The 23399-nt window shown below is 37.7% G+C and overlaps 1 protein-coding gene across 2 annotated transcripts in view; it reads left to right on the forward strand.

Annotated features, from left to right (window-relative positions):
• Positions 1 to 23399, forward strand: part of Cpne4 (copine 4) — a 448194-nt gene that overhangs the window by 109527 nt on the left and 315268 nt on the right. For both annotated transcript variants that reach the window (XM_058574883.1, XM_058574884.1), the window contains exon 2: positions 5985 to 6165. In XM_058574883.1, the coding sequence (XP_058430866.1) occupies positions 5985 to 6165 (181 nt within the window). The remainder of the gene's footprint in view (positions 1 to 5984; positions 6166 to 23399) is intronic.

Genomic DNA, 23399 nt, shown 5'->3' on the forward strand with positions numbered 1-23399 from the left:
GGCATCTGGATCCCTGATTGAGGATGCCCATCTTAATATTGGAAAGACTCCTTTACTACCCTGGAGGCTGATGGAGGAAGGGGAGGATGTTACTAAGACCCAGTGAGAGCTAAAGCCCTGGGGATAGTTGCTTAGCTACTGCAAAGGACCAGGGTGGGAGCTGGGAAGAAGTATGCGGTTTTCTCTCTCCTTCCTTTTCCAAGGTTGGCATCCCTTTAGCCAAATCCAATAGGAAACTTACCAATAGTGTGCTAGTGATCGATGAAGTCACTTTTTTAGGACCTTGAGCAGAAGAAAGCAAGTAGAATCAATGGGGAGTAGAGGACCGTTCCTCCATTACTGACCATCAAAAGGACTTGATACAATAATAAACTTTTTTCTGTCTTCTGATCTAACCACCATATTGGTGCTGGGCTGATCTTTAGTGAGTGTCTACTTGATTGTGTTCATTTTTATCTTCCATTGCTTAAAGGGTTGATCCATAGAGTTTCTGGATTATATATTAACACTGATTGAAAAAAATCTCTGAGCCTATGCAACCAGTTCATTTGTTGATGCTTTTATAAACTTTTAAATTTCCTATCGTTAACTAATAATTCATGGAACTACATACATTTAATGGAAAATATGCCACTAATGATTGTATGTGTTACTCTGTGTTTTAAGAAGCCTTGATACTTAAAATCCATTTTTTTGTTAAACCTGAAAATGAATAGATAAGGAAAGAAGAAGTCCTTCTGCATTTAGGGACTCCTGCAGTTCCCATCAGACATCTCAGGAATTTCCACGTCACATGTGACCATCTGTCATAGGGACCAAGAGAGGACTTCTATGGAATATGTAATTCCTAGGGAGCAAGATGATGCTTCCAGAAGAATACTGATTGAAGCATACATCACCCATCCCTATCCCAGGAAGTTGATAACACATTTTCACAGTACTAGCAGAACAGGTACCTTTGCTTTACTGTCTGCCTGTGAACCTGTGAGAGGCACTGGCTCCTGTTTATGAATCTCCAGAAAAACTGCTGACTTGAGAGGTGGATGTGTGTTCCTAGGGAGAAGGTGGTATAACTAGACTGTGTGAGTGCCAAAGGCAGGAGGCATTTAAAGAGCAAGTGAAACTTTGGTCTTAAAATAATAGTGAGAAATCTAAGAGATTTCTAGTTGAGAGTGGGAGATGAATGCTTTCATCCTGAGCAAAGTCAGATTGTAATAATAATAGCTGACACTTTGGGTGCATCTACTATATACCTAGCATTGCATTAGTCACATTATTTATATTATTTTACATATTCTTCACAGCAAGTCTTTATAGTAGGTATTACAACAATACAGGTCAAGTACTCTGCTCCATGTCACATGTTTAGTCAGTGGAGGAGCCAGGATTTGAAACTGTCACTATGTGTCTCCTTGACAGGGCTCTTTTTGTACCTCACAGTTATGACTGGTGTTTGAGAAGATGTCCCATTCTGTAGAAAGAGCTTATGTCCTCTAGAATGGAGACAGTGCTTCTAGAAGGTGACTGACATGGGCATAAGCCTAAGAAAGAGAGGGTGTCTCCTAGAGATAGGAGAGACCATTCAGAATGCAGAAGAGCAATGCAGATTCCAAGGAATCTGCCCATGCACTGGGAGGAACAGTTCAGGAAGATATTGGTAGAAGAATAAGCTGTTCTTCTTAAAAAGTTAATAAAGAGGGTTCACAACATACTTCCAAACCTGTCTGAACACAAACCATCTTCCTAGTTGATCCCCTTCCCCGTCTTTGCTTTGTTATAAATTCCATTTCGTGTTTGCTTTGTCTCCTATATTGCTCACGACTTGTAAAAATAGAGGAACAATAACTTATTACGCTTTGGATTTATGCTTTGTGCCTTTTTATATTTGAATAACATTTATTTTAAAATAGAAAGGAAGTATGACTCTGTATGGAGGTTGAAATAAATCAAGGTTATTTGTCGTATCCACTGTTCCTTGGTAGATTTGAACATGTCTTAGGCTGATGGTTTAACATGGGGTAAAAATAGTATTTGGCTGGGAGATTAAAAACAACCTTGCAACCCCAGCTCTGAAATTGGAATAATTTTGTGACAAAGGGAACACCAATCCTCTCTGAGCTTAGATTTTCTAATTTGTAAAGTATATGTCCAAAAGTCCCTCTTAGTGTTCAGTTTGGTCGAAGATAAAGCAGCTCTCATCCTCAAACGAATTCCATAGCACTTAACTAAAATAGAATCACAACTCCTCCCAAGCACAAATTCACCTTACCTAATATTTTAGAACTAGGGTTGGCAAATGTGTGTGTGTGTGTGTGTGTGTGTGTGTGTGTACACACGAGAGATAGAGAGGGAAATGCTAAGGCATAGCCATCAACCCAATAAAAGAGGTGGTATGGTGTACTCATTTGAACTACTATGGTGCTGAGCACCATGGGGAAACAAAACATTTGTGGAGGAAGGGAAGGAGAGATGGAGGAATTGCCTCATTTTATAAAGAAATTCCCCTGGATTTTATATTGTGCATTATAATTATGTATAATAGTGGGATTCATTGTTACATATTTGCACACAAAATAACAACATAATTTTGCCATTATCATTCCCCAGGATTTCCCATTTTCCCTTCTTTCCTCCATCTCCTAGTCCCTTTCCTCACCTCTACTGATCTCCCTTTGATTCTCATGAGATTCCCTGTCCTAATATTTTTCTCCCATTTTGCTCCCCAGCTTCTACTCCATGAGAGAAAACAAATGACTCCTAACTTTCTGAATTTGACTTCTTTCACTTAACATAATGATCTCAAGTTCCATCCGTTTTCCTGCAAGTGACATAATTTCATTCATTCTTCTTTATGTCTGAATAAAACTCCATTGTGTATATATACCACATTTTCTTTTCTATCCATCCATTGGCAAACACCTAGGCTCATTCCATAGTTTAGCTATTGTGAATTGTTCTGCTATAAACATGGGTATGCATCTATCACTACAGTATGATAACTTTAATTCTTTAGGTTAAACACTGAGGAGTGGTATAACTAGATCCTATGGTGGTTCCATGTCTAGTCTTTTGAGGAACCTGCATACTGATTTCCATGGTGGTTGTACTAATTTATAATCCCACCAACAGTGTAAAAGTGTTTCTTTTTTCCACATCTTTTCCAGGATTCATAACTGCTTATATTCTTGATGACTGCAGTGTAGTTTTGATTTGCATTTCCCTAATTGCTAATGATGGTGAATCTTTTTCTCATATATTTGTTGGTCATTTGTATCTCTTTTGAGAATTTTTTGTTTAATTCATTTGCCCATTTATTAATTGGATTATTTGCTTTTTTGGTGTTAAGATTATTTAGTTCTTTATATATCCCAGATATTAATCCTCTGTCAGAAGACTAGACAGCAAAGATGTTTTTCTCATTTTGTAGATTCTTTCTTTACATTCCTAATTGTTTCCTTTGCTGTGCAGAAGCTTCTTTGTTTGATGCTGTCATATTGGTTAACTCTTGGCATTATTTCCTAAGCATTAGGGTTACTACTTAGAAAGTTATTACCTGCCATTATATGTTGGAGTGTTGATCCTATGTTTTCTTTTAGGAGTTTCAAGGTTTATGGACTAATTCTTAGGTTTTTGGTTCATCTGGAGTTCACTTCTGTGCAGGGTAAGAGATAAGGATCTAGTCTTATTCTTCTACATATGAATAACCAGTTTTCTCAGCACTGTTTGTTAAAAAGGCTGTCCTTTCTCTGATGTATGTTTTTGGCACTTCTGTCAAGATCAGTACCTGTGTGAGTTTGTCTTCTATCCCATTGGTCTATGTATCTGTTTTTATGCCACTACTGTGCAGTTTTTGTTACTATAGCTCTGTAGAATAATCTGAAGTCAGATATTGTGATACCTCCAGCCTTGCTTTTTTGGCTTAGAATTTCTTTGATTATTCTGGGTCTTTAATTCCTCCAAATGGATTTTAGGACAGTTTTTTCAAGTTCTATGAGAAACGTCATTGATATTTTTGATGGGAATTGCACCGACTCTCTATCTTGCTTTTTTAGTATAGCAAGACTAATTCTGCTTATCCATGAACATGGGATGTCTTTCCATCAACTTCTTTCTTCAGTGTTCTACAGTTTTCATTGAACAGTTTTTTTTTTTTTTTGCCTCCTTGGTTAGATTTATTCCTAGTTTCCCCCCCTTATTTCTTTCTTAGCAAATTCATAATTGGTGTAGAAAAGCTATTGATCTTTGTTTGTTAATTTTGTAACTTGCAAATTTGTTTATTAGCTAAGTCAGTCTTCTAGTGGGGCTTTTTGAATCTTCTAACTAAGGATTATATCATCCACAAACTGATAATTCAACTTCTTCCTTTTATTTCCTCTTACCTAATCGCTCTGACTAAAAATTTTAATACTATATTGAATAAGAGTAGTGAGAATGGGCATCCTTGTCTTCTTCCAGATTTTGAAGGAAAGGCTTTCAGTTTTCCCCCCATTCACTATGATGTTGGCTTTGGGTTTGTCATATATAGCCTTTAGACAAAATAATTTGTCTCTAAACCACAAATGTTGTTATGACTGGGATATGAGGTATTTCCCCCCAAAGCTCCTGTGTCAATGCTGGAATGTTCCTAGGTAAAGTGATTAGATTGGGAGAGCTGTAATATAATCAGTCTGGCCAAATTTGAATGATTGGGTAGTTACCCTAGGCAAGTGGAGCAGAACTGGAGGAGGTGGGTCACTGAAGGCTTGCCCTGAAATGATGCATCTTCCCTTTGTCTGCCCCCCCCACCAACACACACACATTTTCTGACCCCTGTCCCCCAAGAGCTAAGCAGTTTTCCTCCACTGGGCCTTTCCTCTGTTGTGCCCTGCTTCACCATGGGCCCCAAGCAAAGAAGTCCGACATCTGTAGATGGAGACCTCTGAAACTCTGAGCCCCAAATAAATTTTCTCCCCTCTAAGTTGTTCTTTCAGGTATTTTGGTCACAGCAACACAAAGGCTAACTAAAACAAATGTCGTGTGAAGTTGGGGAAGTCACTGATGATTTTCCTAATGAATCTACATAGATATAGAATTTCATGAGAAGGATATTGAATTTTACTCCCGAGGGAACCTTCCAGTGTTCTTACAGGTCTTGTTCTCTTCAGAGAGGAGGACAGCATTAGTGAACTCTGGTGGATCCCTGTGGCCCTGTCAGGCCTGAGATAAGCCAAATGTTATTGTAAATTGTATCATGTGAGGTGGGCAGGGAGCCTCCAGTGTTCGTCTGTGGCTACTGTTTCCAAGTTCAGAATCAGAGTCTTCAAGTTTTTCGTCTCACATCATTGCTCCCTTTTGATTCTGAGTCCTGATGTGTCAAGTTAGAACCTAAAAGGGAAAGGTCAGGATGAAGTTAGGCAGTTGGGGTGGGAAATCAAGTGTGGGACCTCTCTTGCGTCTGGCACGCTGAGGGCTTCCTGACAAGGTAGTCCAAGAGTTAGGGGTGGGAAATTTGAACTGTTTTTTTTTTTTTTTTTCAGGTAGGACAATATGCTTCTCTGTTTTATCACATAGGAATTTTGAATTTTGAATTTTTAGGGAGTCATAAAAACTTGATTAAATTGATTAGCCGACAGATCTGTAAAATTTCATATAAGCCTTAATATAGAATTGGATTATGGTTCGCAGTCTATTGCACTAATTCATTAATTTTATATCACACACTGAAAGTTTTACTATGCAAATATATGCAAATCGTTCAGGAAAATAGGGTCCTTAGCCAAGTGTGCCCTCATCTGAGTTTTATTTTTTGGGTTTACTTGTTTGTTTTTTTAGTTTTTGTTTCACTGACACTGTGCCACTCCTTTGGAAAGTGAGATAATAAATACCTTCAGTCTTTAAAACTGTGTGTTGAGAATTTTCTAAATGGCGATGGGGAGGCTTTCTTCTCTGTAAACATTGCAGTGATTGGCACATACACTTTTTCTTCTTTTTCTTGCCCAAAACAGAATGAAGAAGATGAGCAACATTTATGAGTCAGCAGCCAACACTCTGGGAATCTTTAACAGCCCCTGCCTGACCAAAGTTGAGCTGCGTGTGGCGTGCAAAGGCATTTCCGACAGAGATGCTCTTTCCAAACCAGACCCTTGTGTCATCCTCAAGATGCAGTCCCATGGGCAGTGGTTTGAGGTAGGCGTGTCCAACCAAACAGACAAAAACAGCTGGATGATTGATTCAAAGCAATTTTTTTTTGACATTTTCTGTCTCAAAGTTGTGTATTTTGATAAGAGGGAAAAATTCTTACAAATGAAAACAATTCTGTTTCTGTTTATATCATGATGTTTTGATGTAACTGTTTTGATAGTGTGGCTATTTGGGACATTCACCCTTAATTCGTGAACCTAATACTTTTAGAGTGTTCCACCAATTACCAAGATATAACACTCTTTGTCTTGAGCCTAGTTGTTGGCAAATGGTCATTGGAAGCTGGTGGGTCAGAAACAGCCCCCAGGCTGGGCTGGGATGAGAAAGTTGATGTTCTAAAAATTGGTTCCAGAGATAAAGGCTTGTGGCCAAGGCAGAATTTAGATTAGATTTAATTATAATTCTGGGAATGGTAGCTCTGAGGAAACAAATACGGGGCATTGGTAGAGAAATGACTACTCAGATGGAATTAGCACAGTAAATGGTTGTGTTTGGTTTGGTTTGGGTTTTCTGTAGGACCTGAATTGAGAGAGGGAACTAGGAGGACTGGTATGAGCAGGTCAGTCCTTGTTACTAATCTGCAGTTGGGACAGGGGGCAAGTTCTGGTCCCGAGATTCTAGGCTGGAGCACTTGCTGTCCAAGGGTAGCTGTTAAGGATGAAGACTAATGACCAAGACCAGTGCTTAGTCCTCTGATCTAGCATAAGAAGGATAGCAGGAGGGGACCTGATACAGGATGAATCAGGTCTATGGAGAAACGTAAGTTCTAAAGAGGATTGCTGATCTAAAACCAGGCATTCACAAGAGCCATATGGAAACTCAAAACTGATGATGGTCCTTAGGACCATCCTTAGGACTGAAGGAGTGACTCCTTCTAAGCCCCAAGGGTTGATGGGGCTCAGTTTTTGGGAACTGGGGAGAGAGGAATGCTACCTGTGGAAATCATGAGTAGAGAGATTTGGGTGGCAGAAGTGAGAGCTGGGTGCCTGCAAATTCATGCCACTAGCCAGCAGTTTTAACTGGCTTTGGAAGGTGGGAAGATCACATTCAGACAATCCCAAAGACTCACCAATAGGATACCCAGTCAGAGTGTATCTTAATACACACTCCTTGCTGTGTTTGTGCTGAACAGCTTACTTGGGTAATGGTGTGAATGCCATGGAATTACAATGGGCTCCCAAATTGTCAAGAGATGACTTGGTATCTTATTTCAAGTTTATTTTGGTAAGTTTTTTTGTTTTGTTTTATTTGTTTTTGGCTTATGTAGATTCCAACCCATCAGGACCCAATGGACAAAAGCTATGAGAAATGCAGTGGGGTTCTATCAACTGTGCTATATTCGGTGGATGCTTCTCTGTTTAATGCTTATATAGACCTGGTGTCTCTGGAGAAGAGCAGGAAGGACTGCCCCACATAGGACACATCACACAATATTTCTCTTTTGGAGTAGAAACTTAAAAATAATATTCATTAAATGTTGTCAAATGCTTATCAAGTACCTGTAATTTTTCTAAATGTTGTATGTGTGATTTAGTCCTCACAACAATCCTATAAGATATTTTCCACAGTTTACAGATGAGAAAACTGAGAGAAAGATTAAGAATTTGCTCAAGACCATTCTGCTTCTATGTGGAAAACCTAACATTTAAGCCCTGGAAGTTGAGTTTCAAAAAGTCATATTTTTATTATTTTGTGCTTATGGTAGGTAGATACTGGTGTTTAGTCTTTGATGGTTTGTGTGGCAATATTGCAGGTTCAATTCTGCAGTTGGGTTTTATTTGTGTATTTAAACACATTGGATGTTGCCTCTAGGTACTTGGTTTAAATCAGCAGTGGTTTTAAGGATCTGGTCTGAGATAGATGGGGCAATCAGGGGAAGAGGGTATAGCAGAGGACGCTTGTTACCTTTCCTCAGGAAACCAAGCACTCCGTGGAATTTGGATAAGGGGTTTGAATCATACTGAGCGGAGCAAGAGTAGATGAATCCCTCGGGAACAGCTCTTCAAGCCTTCAATAGTCTCTCCCCTGCTTATAAGGGTCACTCTAACTATGATAGAAAGAAGGATCAAAACACTCCACTCAAGAGGCAGCACATTTATCTATACATATCAGCCACATCTCTGAAAGTGAGTTTTGATAGCTGTTGGTGAGCAGATGCAATTCAGGTAAGGGGGCAATGTGCATGCAGAATCAATGACAGGCAGATTTTTAATCTTAATATAACTCCAGGCTCTCCTGGTTTACATTTTAAACAAAAGCAGAATCCACAAGGTATCTTAATATGTAATATCTATTTCCCCTTCTAAGTATTCTCATTGACTTTGTTGGTGGATATTGTTTTTAAATTTTAATTTAACAAAACTAAATGCAATGCTCATAATTGAAAAAGGTCCCTCTTTGAACATTAGGGAAAGTAATTTGTCTTCTAATGTTTTCTTTACTACGTAATTTGACCGTTACTTTTCAGTTTTTTCCTTCTGACGTATACATTATCATATGATTCTTTTGCATGTAAAATTTTCTTTCCTTATTTTATTTTTAATAATATATGTGTTTTATATATTAGTACAATATTTATAATTGTAAATTTTAATGTTCATAGTATTCCATTACACATAGGACTTATTTTCCTATTTTTCACTTTAAAAAATTGCTTTCAAAAATATCTGATTTTAACTAATACTGCTATGAACATCTTTGTGCATAAACTTTTCCCTTCTTTTTGGACGAGTTCCTACAAGAGATTCTATCGAAGTACAACTGGTAGGATAAAAGATAGAACACTTTTAAGTCTTTTGATACACATCCCCAAATTGTTTTTTCTAAGTACCCTATTTCAGCATTACCCAAAGTGTGGTCTACATGCAACTACCCATCCAAAAATTTCACAATAAAATAGAAACTTATTCTAAAATGTAAAATGGTTCACTGCTTCCTTTGTGTAGGAAGTCTTACTCTTTTTAATCTGTAACATCAGCTTGATTTCCCGCATACTCCATCATATGGCTGATTTATATTCTGATACTTTGAGAAAAAAACTTTCCTAGCAATTTTTACTCTCTTAAGGATGTATGTTCAGTTAGTCAGGAAAACAGAGCCTATGATTGGTATCTCTTAGAAAGAATTTAATTCAGGCAACTAGCAACAAGAGTTGAAACTTAAAACAGGAAGCCATTATTTTGTTTAGGGGTGAATCAGTAATTATGCTGGAGCCAGCTCCTATAGTCTCCTGAGATCCATTTTTACATATTCAGGAATTTTGCAAGCCAGGGTATACTTATACCACAGGTATTGTCAAACATTTCAGTCAACCCTTCATTTCCCACGCACAGGGAGCCCGTTGTTAAAGATGTACCAGCACACCTCTGGACAAGAGGGGCAAAATGAGGGGTTGGTCATACCTGAACCCAACAGCTAGTCGTCTAGCAGAAGCTGGATCCTTGGGAGGGAGAAAGATAGAAAAGAAGCAGATAGGGTTGAAAAATGCCTCGAAGGCAAGTGGGGCTACTTGGGCATCTCTCATTTCCCTGATCTCTCATCTCCCAAAAGTGTCTTCCACTGGGCAAACTTGCAGCCAGTTGGCAATGTTTGCAGGAAAAGGATGTAGAATGCATTTGAGAGTTAAAAAGCTAAATGACCAATACCTGAATCTCCTAACAACTCACTGTAATTTGGACAGTCATCTGCTGAGTCATCAGTGCATACCTATTTAGTGATAACATCTACTTTTTGATGCAAGCTCAGTGAGTAATCTTTACCTCCCCATACCTATGCTAGAAGTGAGAAGCCCAGGCCAGTCTGTTTAAACCATGTGGCCACCACGATTCACAGTGGGCAGGGACTGGATTTATTGATGTGTGCATTACTCTGCACAGACCTCCTAGAAAACATTTGGATTTCTAGAGAGACTTTCTTCCTTCCTTTCTTTCTTTTTTTCCCTAAAGTATGCTTATTTGATAATAGCTCCTCCCAGTGATCTCTAGAGAGATTTTCTATATTCAAAATTACAGAATTGAGAGAAATCCTTACCTAAGAGAATGCATATGTCTGTATCAGTTTCCTCAGTAACCTTGTTACAGGGAGTCCTGGGAATTGACTAAATGAGGAAAAACGAAACAATGGAGAGGCTAAATGGATTTGAAGAAGAAAGCGATCCTTGAGAGGTGTCAGGGTGAGAGAGGGAAACGCCCGGGGTGATTTTATCTTTTGGGGAGAATTTTAAAGTTTTGCCAAAGAAAGGCTGTGTCTAGATGAGCACTGTCCAACAGAACTCTCCAAAGTGGGTGGACATGCTCTAGACCTGTGCTGTCCAATAAGGAAGAAACTAACCACAGGTGGTAACTGAGCACTTGAGAGGTGGCTAGTGTAACTAAAAAGCTAAATTCTTCATCATTTAATTTTAATTCATTTCTTTAAATCAATTTATGAATTTAAATAGCTAGTGTGATTCCAGAGCATCTTTGGTAAAAGAAACAGGCGTTTGACTGCAGTAGAGAGAAGAAGGAAAGGAATTTGTAAAAATGTCACCATGTAAACATTTTGTAAAAAATGTTACCTCTTAATTTTACAGCTTATATTTTCAAGGGAAGATTTAGCTAAAAATTGACATCTCTTTTTTTGTCACTTGTTGGACTGTATTTTTCCTAGGGGAATTCCAGCAGAGACAGGGCCTTCTGATGTCCTGGTGTACAACTCAGGTCACTACTGACTTCCCACAGGAGGAGAACACATTGATCAGACCTGTGATCTGACTGTTTGTGCTATTAATAGTATTAAGGGTCAAGGAGAGTCAGTGTGTGTTTGAACTATTGGAAATCAATTGTTATGAAAGGTAGCACATGGTTGTTCTTTCCAGATCAGCAGATCAGCATATGTTTATATGTCTAAGGATCCAAAATTCAGAGAAGATGCTTTTGTTTTCCTTCCAGAATATGGAAAATGGATGATATTTTTATTGGGTGAAAACTTCCATTAAATCTTTAGTGATGGCCATAATTTTTTACAGACAGGATAAAAAAAAACTTGCAGTGTAGAAATATATTCCAAACTGAAAGTTTCAGACCTACTCTTTAATTTCCCTAACTTAGGATCATACCCAATTTTCAAATTCTCCCCTGTACCCACTGCTTGCTATATAATGATGACAGTCTATGGTGATAGTTAAGCACAATGGTCATTTAGAATGTTTTTTATTTTCCAGTGAGAAGTAGAAAGCTCATTAAGTCCTGGAACTAAGCATCTTAATCAAGAGGGGTTCAAAGGTTCAAAAGGAAAAGACATTTGTAAACTAAAGACTTTCATTCAGTTCACCAGCCACGGTTGGATATCCTCCATGCAGCAGAGCCAAGCTCAGGGTTTGTGGCCCTTGGCACAGCCTGCGAATGGCAGAGTACTTGTCCTTATCGGGAAAATTCAAATTACACTCTGGACTTTTAGGATATTGCTCCAATTGCCATTAATTCCATTTTTTTTTTCTCACTTAATTTTAATACTCAATTATTGAGCTCCTTCGTAGGAAGCTCTAAGTAATTCTGAGAACTAATTACCTTTGGATCAATTCCATGTGAAAACAAGTTTTGATGAATCATGGGCTTTGGTGAATAATTAGTGTGATCATGTGTAACACATCAATTATCAATGGGTTCTGATACAAGATGATTATTGTTTATGATAATAGTATATCCATAGAGCACCTCATACTCACAGAGTCTATCTACCTACATTTTTTTTTCTGCTCGTAACAGCCCTGAACAAAGACAGCACAGACATTGAAAGCAACCATAGCACATATTGAACACTATAGTACAAATCCTGGCTTGTTTTCTTAAGGAAAATGCAGTGTACACTCCATCTTAAAGACAGAGGGCCAGAGGGCCCAACAGTCCTTGAGAAAGAGCTCAAAACAAGATCTTGCTTTAAATCTCTTCCTCTCCCTGAATGTAGGTGGGTTGACCAGCTTAAGTGTGCCTAGGCTACCTTTATGTGGGTTGGAGATAAAAATCAACCACTCTTCCCTATCTTCACTACTGTCCACCCACTTTCCTCCCACCCTGTTCCACCTATCCAGATGTAGTGTTTGGTTGCTATATGACCTAGCATCCTTCTTGGCAGGACAGAAGAGGAAGTATGTGTCCATGGGGTGGCAGAACTCAAAAGAGTAGTTTTACCTGTACTACAGATACTCAAATTTTCCATTGCTCCAAAGCCAAGAATTTTTACAAAAAAATGGCATAGGCAATATAAATACTAATGCAATGACTTTTAAATATTCAGTGTTCATGCCAGTTAATCGTTCTATACATATATATTTTTTCCTATGTATTCTTTCTAATCATCATAAATACTCTGCAGTGTAGGCTTTACTAAGTAAGGAAGGAAACCAAAGCTTAGGCTGAATTAATAAATTACTCTAGTCACATAACTAGTCAGCAGTAAAGCTGGACTCTAGTTGATTACAAAACCCACACTCTTCACACTTTACCGGAGTCTGAAAACTTGAAGCTGGTGGCCTCTCTCTCTGGCCTGTAGACATATTTCGTCTGGCTTTTCATTGTGTGGGTCTAACAAGTTTTGAATTGATTGCCAACACTTAAAAGATCCAGGTGTTTTGTTCATGAAACTCTAGATTTCTGTTCTCTTTCAGTAGACAGAAAATTTGGCAACCTGAGACCTTTAATCCTTTGGCAACAATGAGCTGGCATTCATTATCTGCTTCCCTCTTTAGGAGAATAAGGGGTTTGTTTCTGTGTTCCCACTAGGCAGCCCACATCACTCATTTCTGCACTCCGGTGGGCCCTGGAGGCATTTGGGTTTAGCATACTCTCCTGCACCCCTCTGGCCAAGTCTCTGAAACACAGTTAACCTCTCAGTTGTGGACACAGATGAGCGCTGAAAAATGAAAATTAAGTCAATTAAAGCATTCCCTCTGGATATCCCAGACAAACTCCTTTCTTAAAAGATTTTCTGTTCACACTTTGTTGACCTGCAATGTTTTTGATGGCTAACACTTAGCATGACAGATGATTAAAAAAAAAAACCAGTTTTCTTCAGTTGTTCACGAAGTTTCTACTGTGGTTTTTATATCAAACTCCCATTTGGGAAAACTTTGATGTTGCTTTCCACCTCTACCTTAACACATCCTTAATAAGAATAATTTCTTTTCTTTAAAAAAATGTAAAAGTTGATTTTAGTGATAATAGAATTCTTATCCTGAGCAATGAATAGAAAAGAAAACAAGGAAGTCAGGAAGGAAAGAGAAAGGATCTTTCCTCCCGTGGCCTGAGGTCATGTTCCTGTGATCAGAGACTGACAGATCCATTATGTTCTATCTTGGAAGTGATATACTTGGACATAGGGAAAAAAGATTTTTGGGTTGCATAGTATGTGACTGTGCATATCTTATATGGATATCTTATAATTAAGTATCTTATAATTAAAACCTCAAAATTGTTAATTTCATGATACCCGAAAATGGAATCTCACAATATGGGGTTGGTTGTCAGTTCTCTTTTCTATTCTGAAGATAATCTTATCAGTTGAAAGGATGATGTCTGGTCTCCTGAAGAGACAGACTTGGCTTCCCTGCCTCCTTAACCCAAAGAACTGGAAAACTGAATTCTGGGCATTTGAGTAAGTGTTGGTCACCAAGAGGTTTCGTAGTGTGTCTTGATATAGTTACATGCCCATGCTGTTCATTTTAATGATGAGGTTGAGGAAAGAACTAGAAGGCCTCTCTCTCTACCTTGAAACATTTTGATGTCTCAGAGGGTGCCTGTAATGTTTAACTGGACTCCCTATGAATAATTACCTCCTTAAGAAGAATCATTTTTTTGTTGGTAATTTCAGTCTGCTTTATCTTTTTAAATTAATGATAGTGGTGATTTATTAATAATAAATAATTAATAGATATATCTTAGATATATTGAGAATATTTATTTATACAATATGTCAGGGACTTTCCTAAACATTTTATTTATATGATCATATTTTATAATCAAAGCAACCTCACAAATTGGGCTCTCTCTGTGTTTTATTTTTCCCATCTTTATGGAAGTATGACTGACAAATAAAAATTAGGGATAGTACAGAGTCACAGAAGAGTTAAGCAACTTGCTTGAAAGTCACACAATTAGCAAGTAGAGGAACTATGACTAATTGAACTCAGACTGACTCCAGAAACTGTGCTCTCACTAGCCTTTGCTGCCCTCCCCTGAGAATAACGAGTACCCTTAGCTTAGTGTTTGCTGTGCACCATGTGTTAAGTCTTTACATGCACATCCTTATGAGAGTGTTATATGATAGATTGTGGTTGCCCATTTTACAGGTGGGAAAACTGACACAGAAAAAGCACATGTTCAAGGTCACAAGATTAAAAGTATATTAGAATTTGAACTCAGATATTTGTGTCTCCAGTGCCTACATTAGCTACACAACATTGTACCCTCTTATCTTCTTCTCTGTGGAGATATAATAACCCAAATAACCCTAATTTTACAAAGTAACATGTTTTCTTCTCCTGTAATTATTGCTTTTTGTCATTGTCCTCATTTAAATCATGGTATAGGTATTCCTGCCCTTTAGGAAGCTGCCCTCTCTCATAGAGAACATTCACTTCTATCAAACCTATCTTTGGAATGCTTCCTCCTCTTTCCTAAAGTTAAAAATAAATTCATTTTCCTGGCCATGGATTTTAGATTGAGGATTCCTGAATATTTTGTACAGGAAAGCTATTTTAAATTTCTTAAGACAATTAGATGAAGATCTCAGTGCTGATGGTAAAGGCTCCTGATCTTCAGGTAGCAAAATTAGGTAAGGCACCCATGCTTGCTTCTTAAAATGTGGCACCAGATGGTACCAAACCATTATTAGCTGTGTGAACAGGAAGATCAATCAGACTTGTCTGAGCCTCAGTTCCCTCATCTGTAAAAGGGGTATAATAATGTTACCTAATTAGGATCAAGTTAATATATATAGCATGTTTAGAAAGTGCTCAGTAAGAGTTTGAACATATTATTGCTCATGTTATATTTTTGAAGACATGTTGTTCAGTCGCCAACTTTTCTGAGGACTAAGATGACTAAGAATCCCATGGCTAGTGGCAGAGGAGTGGAAATGGATCAGGAGGTCATTGGGGAAGTGAATCCTGGGATAGCAAAGCTGTGAAAACATTATCAATGTTGCATCTCAATGTCCACCATGGTGCCTGGCACTGCGGAGGATGCTTGTATCTAGTGGTTAGGTAGATGCCATTTCCCTGGTCCACATCTCCTCCTGTTCACCTCCAGAAACACTTGGACTGTCAAGGACCAGCCTGTTCTTTTACAGAATGCATTTATCCTGCTGGACTTATTGCTTTCATGAAAGTGGGATTATTAGTGCCTGGGGCAAGAAATGTCATTTAAAAGAGTTTTAAGAGTTTGTATTTAAACTGTGCATATAGCAATTATGACTATGTTGAACAGATTGTAAGAGGATGTTTGAAGGTCATTTCCTGCCATTCAAGGATGATGACGGTGGAGTATCTCCTAACCAGGTTCTATGAGCTTTAATTTTCTATCTTAATTTTTTTTTATCTTAACTTATACATGTTTCTCTTCTCTCTCCCTCTCTCTTTCTTTTTCCTTTGAAGAGAGTGAGACACAGAGCCCTGTACCTGAGGTCAGTTTTGGAGAGAAAAAGGCCCTTGTGGTTGAGTTTATTGAGTTCATCCTCCTCCTTGCTTCTCTCCTTTGAGACCATATGGGAAACAGTCAGTTCTTAGCTGAAACTCAGCTGCTGTTCACTTGGTTTTTGTCTTTGTCTTCTTCAAAACCACCCACTGTTCATGGGGTTGCAAAGTTTCATTATTGACTCTCTGGAATTTGGTAAGCATTTAGCCATTGAAATTCCTGGGATGAAAATTGAAATTCTTCACTGTCTTCATTTGAACTTCAGGACACAGACAATTCTCAGATTTCCATTTTAAGTCACCAAAAGGCTTGCTTGAACATCATCATTTCCCAACAGTATTCTGGAGAAAGCTCTCTTACTTCAGAGATAGCACAAATATTTGTTTGAAATATAAGTATACATACAAAATGTAATTGTTTGATCTTTATCCACTTTAGTGATATAATTTACATAGAAAACACATCAAATGAACCCATTTTAAATGTTGATAGTTTTGACAAATGTGTGCACCTGTGAAATCACTATTCCAATTAAGAGAGAATATTTCCTAAAATATATTTTAGTTCTTAAAATTTGTAACAGAAAAAAAAAACATACATACTTAAATTTCTTTTACCCCCAGCTTTACTAAGATATAATTGTTAAACAAAGTCCTAGTAGTAATTATACCTATCAACTCCATGTTTCTTCATGTGCCATTGATTTTGTTTGTTGTGGTAAGAACTCTTAACCTGAGATCTACCCTCTCAATGGTCCAACAATTCCACTTCCAGGTATACATTCAAAAGAAGTGAAATCAGGATCTAGAAGAAATACTGACACTCAGGGTTCACTGAAGTTCAAAATTCTCAATACATAATACCTTATTGGTAACTATAGGCACTGCATGGTACAGCACATCTCTGGAACTTACCGGTTTTGTATAACTAACTTTATATTCGTTGAACAACGGCTCCCCATTTCCTCTTCTCCCACCCCCTGATTACTATTATTTTATTGTCCACTTTTGACTGTTTGAGATCCTCACATAAGAGTAGTCATGCAATGATCAGTTATTCTCTTGTCACTGACTTCCCTCAACATAATGTCCCTAATACCTTCCAGGCTACAAATGCTGAAAGGTGTTTCCTTTATAAGGCTTTATGTTTATACCTCATTTTTTAAATTCATTCATCTGTCAATGGACATTTAGGTTATTCTTACTTGGTTCTTGTAAAAAAATATTGCAGTGAACACCTGAGTGTCAATATTTCTTCTAGATCCTGATTTCACTTCTTCTGAATATGTACCTGGAAGTGGAATTGTGGGCGTCTTGGATAGCTCTGTTTTTATATCTCAAGGACCCTCCATACTTTTTTCCCATAGTGACCACAGTGATTTACAATCCCACCAACAGTGTGCAATGTCTTTATTTTTAATGTTTTTATAGTAGTCATCCCAACAAGTATTAGGCGATACCTCATTATGGTTTTGATTTGTATTTTCCTGATAGTTAGTGATATTGAATTCCTTCTCATGTTCCTGTTGGCCAGTCTTTTATCTTCTTTGGAAAACTGTCTATTCAGGTACTTTGCCTATTTTTAAAAATCAGGTTATTTTTGGGTTTGATCTTTTGTTTTTATGTTTCTTGCTATTGAATTTAGAAGTCCACAATGTATTTTGGAAATTCATTTTTTGTCAGGTATATGTTTTATAAATACTTTCTCCAATTCTGTAAGTTTGCCTTTGCATTCTGACTTTTTCTTTTCTTGTTTCAAAAGTTTTTAGTTAGATACAAGCCCACTTGTCTGGTTTGCTTTGTTTGCTTTTGTTTTTTGGTGTCATATTCAAAATTTCATTGACCAGATCAATGCTCCTATGTTTTCTTCTAGTCATTTTAGACTTTCAGGTCTTATGTTTAAGTCTTTAATCCATTATGAGGTTTTTGTTATGCTGTGAAATAAGGTCCTGGTTTTATTCTTCTGCTTGTATATATCCAGTTTCCCCGACAGCATTTGTTGAAGAGATTATTCTGTCCATATTGTGTGTTCTTGGCGTCCTTGTCAAACATCAACTAACTGGAGATGTGCTTAGGTATCAACACATTGGAAATCATTTGTTCTCAGATTATTCTGATTGATTGACATGATAGTAAGTGATAGAAATCCAAAGTTATATTAGTAAAGTATCATTTTATTAAGCATGTTGGGGTTCTATGTATAATTTGGGATTAAAGGGGAAAATACAGTTCCACTAAAAGAATATTTGAGAACCTGGAGAAAGAATACTATAAGAAGAGAAATAAAACCTGAGACAGTTCATCTCATAATCAAAAAAAACTTTGTGTGGTAGGGCATGCTGGATTTCAGTTCAATCTGAAATTATTCTGCCAGTCAGTTTAGGAAGTTTATCAGAGCCGCCTGGCTTGATCTGAGGTTAGTTTGAGGTTAGATCTTGAGTTAGCTTGATCAGAGGTTCACCATGGGTTAACTATGTGACTTGAGAGAGTCACTTATCATCTCTGAGACTCTTATACCACCTCATCTATAAGTGGTTGTGAAGATTGAATGGTTGGCTGGCAGGATGATGAAGTGGCTGATGGTCTAGGCTCTGGAATCAGACCATTTGGGTTTATCTGTATGAGGTTATGCAAATGCCTGAATTTCCCTTTGCATTTTCACCATCTATAAAGTAAAGATAACAAAAAAAAACTGTTTCATGCTTTATTATGAGGATGAAATGAGATGATGCTTAATGATTATTTAACATTACACCGGACATACAATAAGTACTTAAAAAATGTTGAATGCTGTTATGTTTAAAGGAAAAGTTATATATATATATATATATATATATATATATATATATATATATATATATATTCATATATGTATACATATAAAGTTATATATATATATATATATATATATATATGACTAAAAAGAACAAATAAAAATTAAGAAAGAAATAAGTGCACACAAAACTAATGTGGTTGCAGATTACTTATTACTCAGATACGGAACAAGTTTTTATATAATGCTACAATTGTGTATTTAGTGCCTGAGGCAAGTTTTTAGTCTGTTGCCCGGTTCAAGCATTCATAGTTCTACTTGTCTATTTAAAATAGAACTTTAATGCTTGAACCAATTTTCAGTCCCACCAGCAATGTATGAATGTACCTTTCCCCACACATCTTTGCCAACATTTATTATTGCTTGCTTTGTGTGTGTGTGTGTGTGGTGCTGGGGATTGAACCCAGGGCTTTATACATGCAAGGCAAGCACTTTACCAACTGAGCTATATCCCCATCCCTATTACTCGTATTTTTAATAATTGCCATTCTGACTGGAGTGAGATGTAGAATGAATCAGACATGATTACCTTATTATGTGCATATTTGATTACCCAACTGATGTTATTCTACATCGATACAGCTAGAAGAGTTGTACTTCATTTATGTATGATGTGTCAAAATGCATTCTACTGTCATGTATAACTAATTAGAACAAATAAAAGGAAAAGAAAAATATATATAAGAACCTTAAGTAGGAAAATTGAACAGGTTTCCAAGTTTCTACCCAGTCTCTGACTTAACTACTTTGATCTATTTCAGTTCCCTTAGTGGGGAGTTATCTAAGTCTCCTTATCCCTCTCTGCATTTTGAAGAAGATGGATACATTTGGAGGAAGTTTATTCCACTTGCCTGTGTTCTCTAATCTATAAACTTGGAATCTCAGAGAGGCCACGCTGATAACCTCCCCTTCCCATTTTTACCTCTGTGCCAAAATCAGCCCCTACTGTTTGGCAGAATTAGAAGAGAAGTGACAAGAAAATTCTTCCTTTCTGGAAACTCCAAATGTTCTCAGGGTCAGTTTATAGGCTAATTAAATATTTTATCTTGATTCAAGCTCAGAAATGTTCAACTCCCTATCTTGGATAGTCTATTTTCAAATACTCCGTATTTCAAGCACTTTCTCTCATCTGAGAATTTAAGTCCTAGATATTTTCTTTTTGAGTGTGCAGACTAGTTTTTGTTGAAAGATCACAGTTTGGGGACTGGGTATCAAAGAAGAAAATCTGACAACTTTTCCTCCTACTTTGGTCAATGTTAGCCTTTTCAAAACAACTTCTGAGAAACTGAGATATATACTGAGAGAACTTATTTTAGCCTTTCCCTCTTGAAGATTTGCCTCATCCTGTTCATTGCAGCTATTACCATTATATAACAAACACCCCCAAAATGTGGCAGCTTGAAACAACCATTTAATTAAACTCATGGCTTCTGTATTACGACTTCAGACAGGTCACAGATGGGCTGGCTTATTCCTGTTTCAAGATGTCTAATGACTCAGTTGGGAGGACTTGAAAGCTGGGGTGATTTAAATTTTCTGAACACATTCTTCATTCATACAGTTTAGGTGAGGCTAGGATTTTCTATTGGAGCACCTATATGTGGCCTTCCACATGTGACAGTCTCAGAGTGAGGATGCAGACCTGGCTCTTCATAGCAAGAATGTCTACTTTTTGCCATAGTTATGCCCTGGACTGTACCTGGAAATATTAGTTAGCTCAGTAGCCCACCTCATTATCACATGATCCTTGATTAACTTTAAGGACAGTAGGAGAGGGCTGGGGGTGTAGCTCAGTGGTAAAGCACTTGTCTAGCACATATGAAGTACTAGGTTCAAGCCTCAGCACTGCATAAAAATAAATAAATAAAGATATTTTTTTAAAAAGTATAATAGGAGGAATGTAGGCACATTTAAATCTCCTGTTTAGGAAACTCTTGAAACTTTGAAAGATGCAATTCTAGGAATTTGTAAAAAGAAATATTTTCTACCCTGAATTTAAATTTATGAAATGCATATCCTGAAGAAGTTAACAGGAAGGAAATATGAATTGAAATCTCTCTTGGTTTTGAATACCAGTTTAAGAAAGTGAGTATATATGCTTTCATCACTAGACATAATAAAGTACAAGAAATAAAAGCAACTAGTATCTGTGTAAACCTTCCACATCTATTTTTCACTGATTTCTCCTAATAGCCTATTGAGGTCAGTACTATATTTTCCATTTCCAGTTTAGAGAAGAGGGAACAACTCAGCAATGTAATATTAATCCTTCCAGTCACATGAGCAGTGTAGATGGAAAATGTCTCTCAAATCCTGACTTCAGATTCCAAATGCCTTGGTCATACCATGGACCTTCTCCTGCTGGTGCCCACTGTGCCACGTCCTGCCTCCTTGCTGGAGACCAGAGCATGACTGTGGTATATGCCAAGTCCAAACACAATCATCTCCTTCTCTTAGATATTTGGTCCTTTTTTGGTCCATTCTCCATCTGTTATCTTGAAAATTTTCCATCAACATCTTATAATTTTGATAAAGAATTTATCCAATTCAGTGACACAAGTGGCTTGTGCTATGTGTAAGCCACAGTTCACCACCAGCCCACCAACAGGGTATGTGTAAATGATTCACTCAGCAAACACTTACTGAATTCCTGTTAGATGTCAGACACTTTGGCGGGGGGGGTGCTGAGAATACAGTGGGGAATAACAGGGTCTCAGCTTTTCTGCTAGTGGGGAGAATAGAAAATAAACAATAAGTGTATAATCTACTAGATAATAGCAAGCTCTATGAAGAGAAATGAAGCAGGGAGATAGGTGTAGACTGAGAGGTGAGAATAGTTTTTAAATTTTGGCTCATGGACCAAGGGGGTAATATTTGTACCGGAGGCTGAAAGGGTAAGGACTGAGCCATCTAGACACAGGGAAAGAGTGTTCCAACACAGGGAAACACAGAAGCCATGGCACAGGCACTTGCTTGACTATTTAAGGAATGAAGTTTCAGTGATGCCCATGCACGAAATCCTAGAGATTTGCTGTGCAACCTGCCACTTATAGTTAATAATACCATACTGTCGGCTTGAAAGCTTAAGAGGTTAAATTTCCTATTAAGCGTTCTAATCATAACAGCAACATAACAGGGAGGCTGGGTGGCTGTGTGTGGGGGGGGGCAGTGAAATAAGAAGTCCAGAATAAGAAAAAATAATTTTGATGAGGCAGCTGAGGATCATGTCTGTGGCAATGTTAGGGTTTTGGGATTTTACTCCATATGTGATATATGCTTCCAAGGACATTGGAAGGCTTGGGACAGGGAAGTGATTTACATTTTAAGAAGTAACAGTGTTGCTGGGTGCAGGGGTGCTCACCTATAATCCCAGTGGCCCGGGAGGCTGAGACAAGATGGAAGATTTAAAGCCAGCCTCAGCCACTTATTGATACCTTGTGCAATTTAGTGAGACTCTGTCTCAAAATTAAAATAAAAATAATAAAAGGGCTGGGTATGTTGCTCAGAGGTTAAGTGCCTTTAGTTTCAATCCGTGGAAGAAAGAGAGAGAGAGAGGAGGTATACCCCAAAATTTCACATGGGAGACTATGCAAGAAGGGGTTTGGAGGATTAATTGAGAGGTAACTGAAGGCTGGTGGGTGTGGCTGGAGGAAATGGTTCATTGAGGGCTTGGCTTTGGGATATATATTTGTGTCTGGAGAGTGGAGTCTTTCTCTCTGCTTTCTGATCATTGTGTGAGCAGCTTCTCTCTGCCACAATCCATCCACCATGATGTTCTGCCTCACCTGGAGCCCCAAGGAATGGAGCTGGCCTTCTATGGACTAACACCTCTGAAATGATGAGCCCTTAAATAAACTTTTCCCCCTCTACAGTTGTTCTGGTCAGGTCCTTTTAGTTCCACAGTGAAAAAGATGACTAAAATACCTGGTTGGACATGACTTATATTCATTTAAGTGATTCTAATCACATTTCTGTCCTACTCCTTTAAAAATCATCTTTATATTAATGAGCATACTATTGATATAGCAGTGACATTATAAAAATGCTAACATAATTTAAACCAAACTAATTCATGTCCTAAAATACAGTGTGTGTGATTTTTGCATGAGCCATGTGGGCTGAAACTGTGTGTGTGTTTGAGCAAAAGAATGAATCCAAACATCTCTAGGTTGTCATCTTTAATTCTGAAGGATTGCTGTGCTTGATGCTTTGCTTTATTTAAAGAGAGGAAGAGAAATTGATTTAATAACCTGTCACATTATACAACACATGAAGAACTTGAGAAGAAAAAACACTCTGTTAGTCTTTGTGGGAAGAAAAATATTGTGACAGCTCCGTGGAGAAACCTTTGTGTGGAGAGAACTGGTAGAAATTATGGCGATGAGTCAAGGATGTTAGGAAACACATTGCTTCCCTGGAATAAGTGAGACCACTACCCCACAAAGCTCCACCATGCGTACAGCTGTTTCTCTTATGTGCAGAGAGTAAGGAAATAGAAATTTGAGTTGTTCCTTCCCTTTTCTTGTTCCTTAAAATAAGTCAACAAATACATAAATAAAATTATTCCTTGTCATTTCCTTTGGGAATTTCTAAACTGTTCTATTCAACTGAGGTGGGACAGAAAAACAAAATACTATAATAATAGTAGACTTGTAGAGTTTATTCCAAAGAGTTTAATACCTTCAGGTTAACTCCAGCACCCCAGAGAAGCCAGTTTGT

Source organism: Marmota monax, unplaced genomic scaffold (genome assembly GCF_021218885.2).
Source record: "Marmota monax isolate L192 unplaced genomic scaffold, Marmota_monax_Labrador192_F-V1.1 WCK01_AAM20220418_F8-fsc00022, whole genome shotgun sequence".
Classification (NCBI taxonomy): Eukaryota; Metazoa; Chordata; class Mammalia; order Rodentia; family Sciuridae; genus Marmota; species Marmota monax.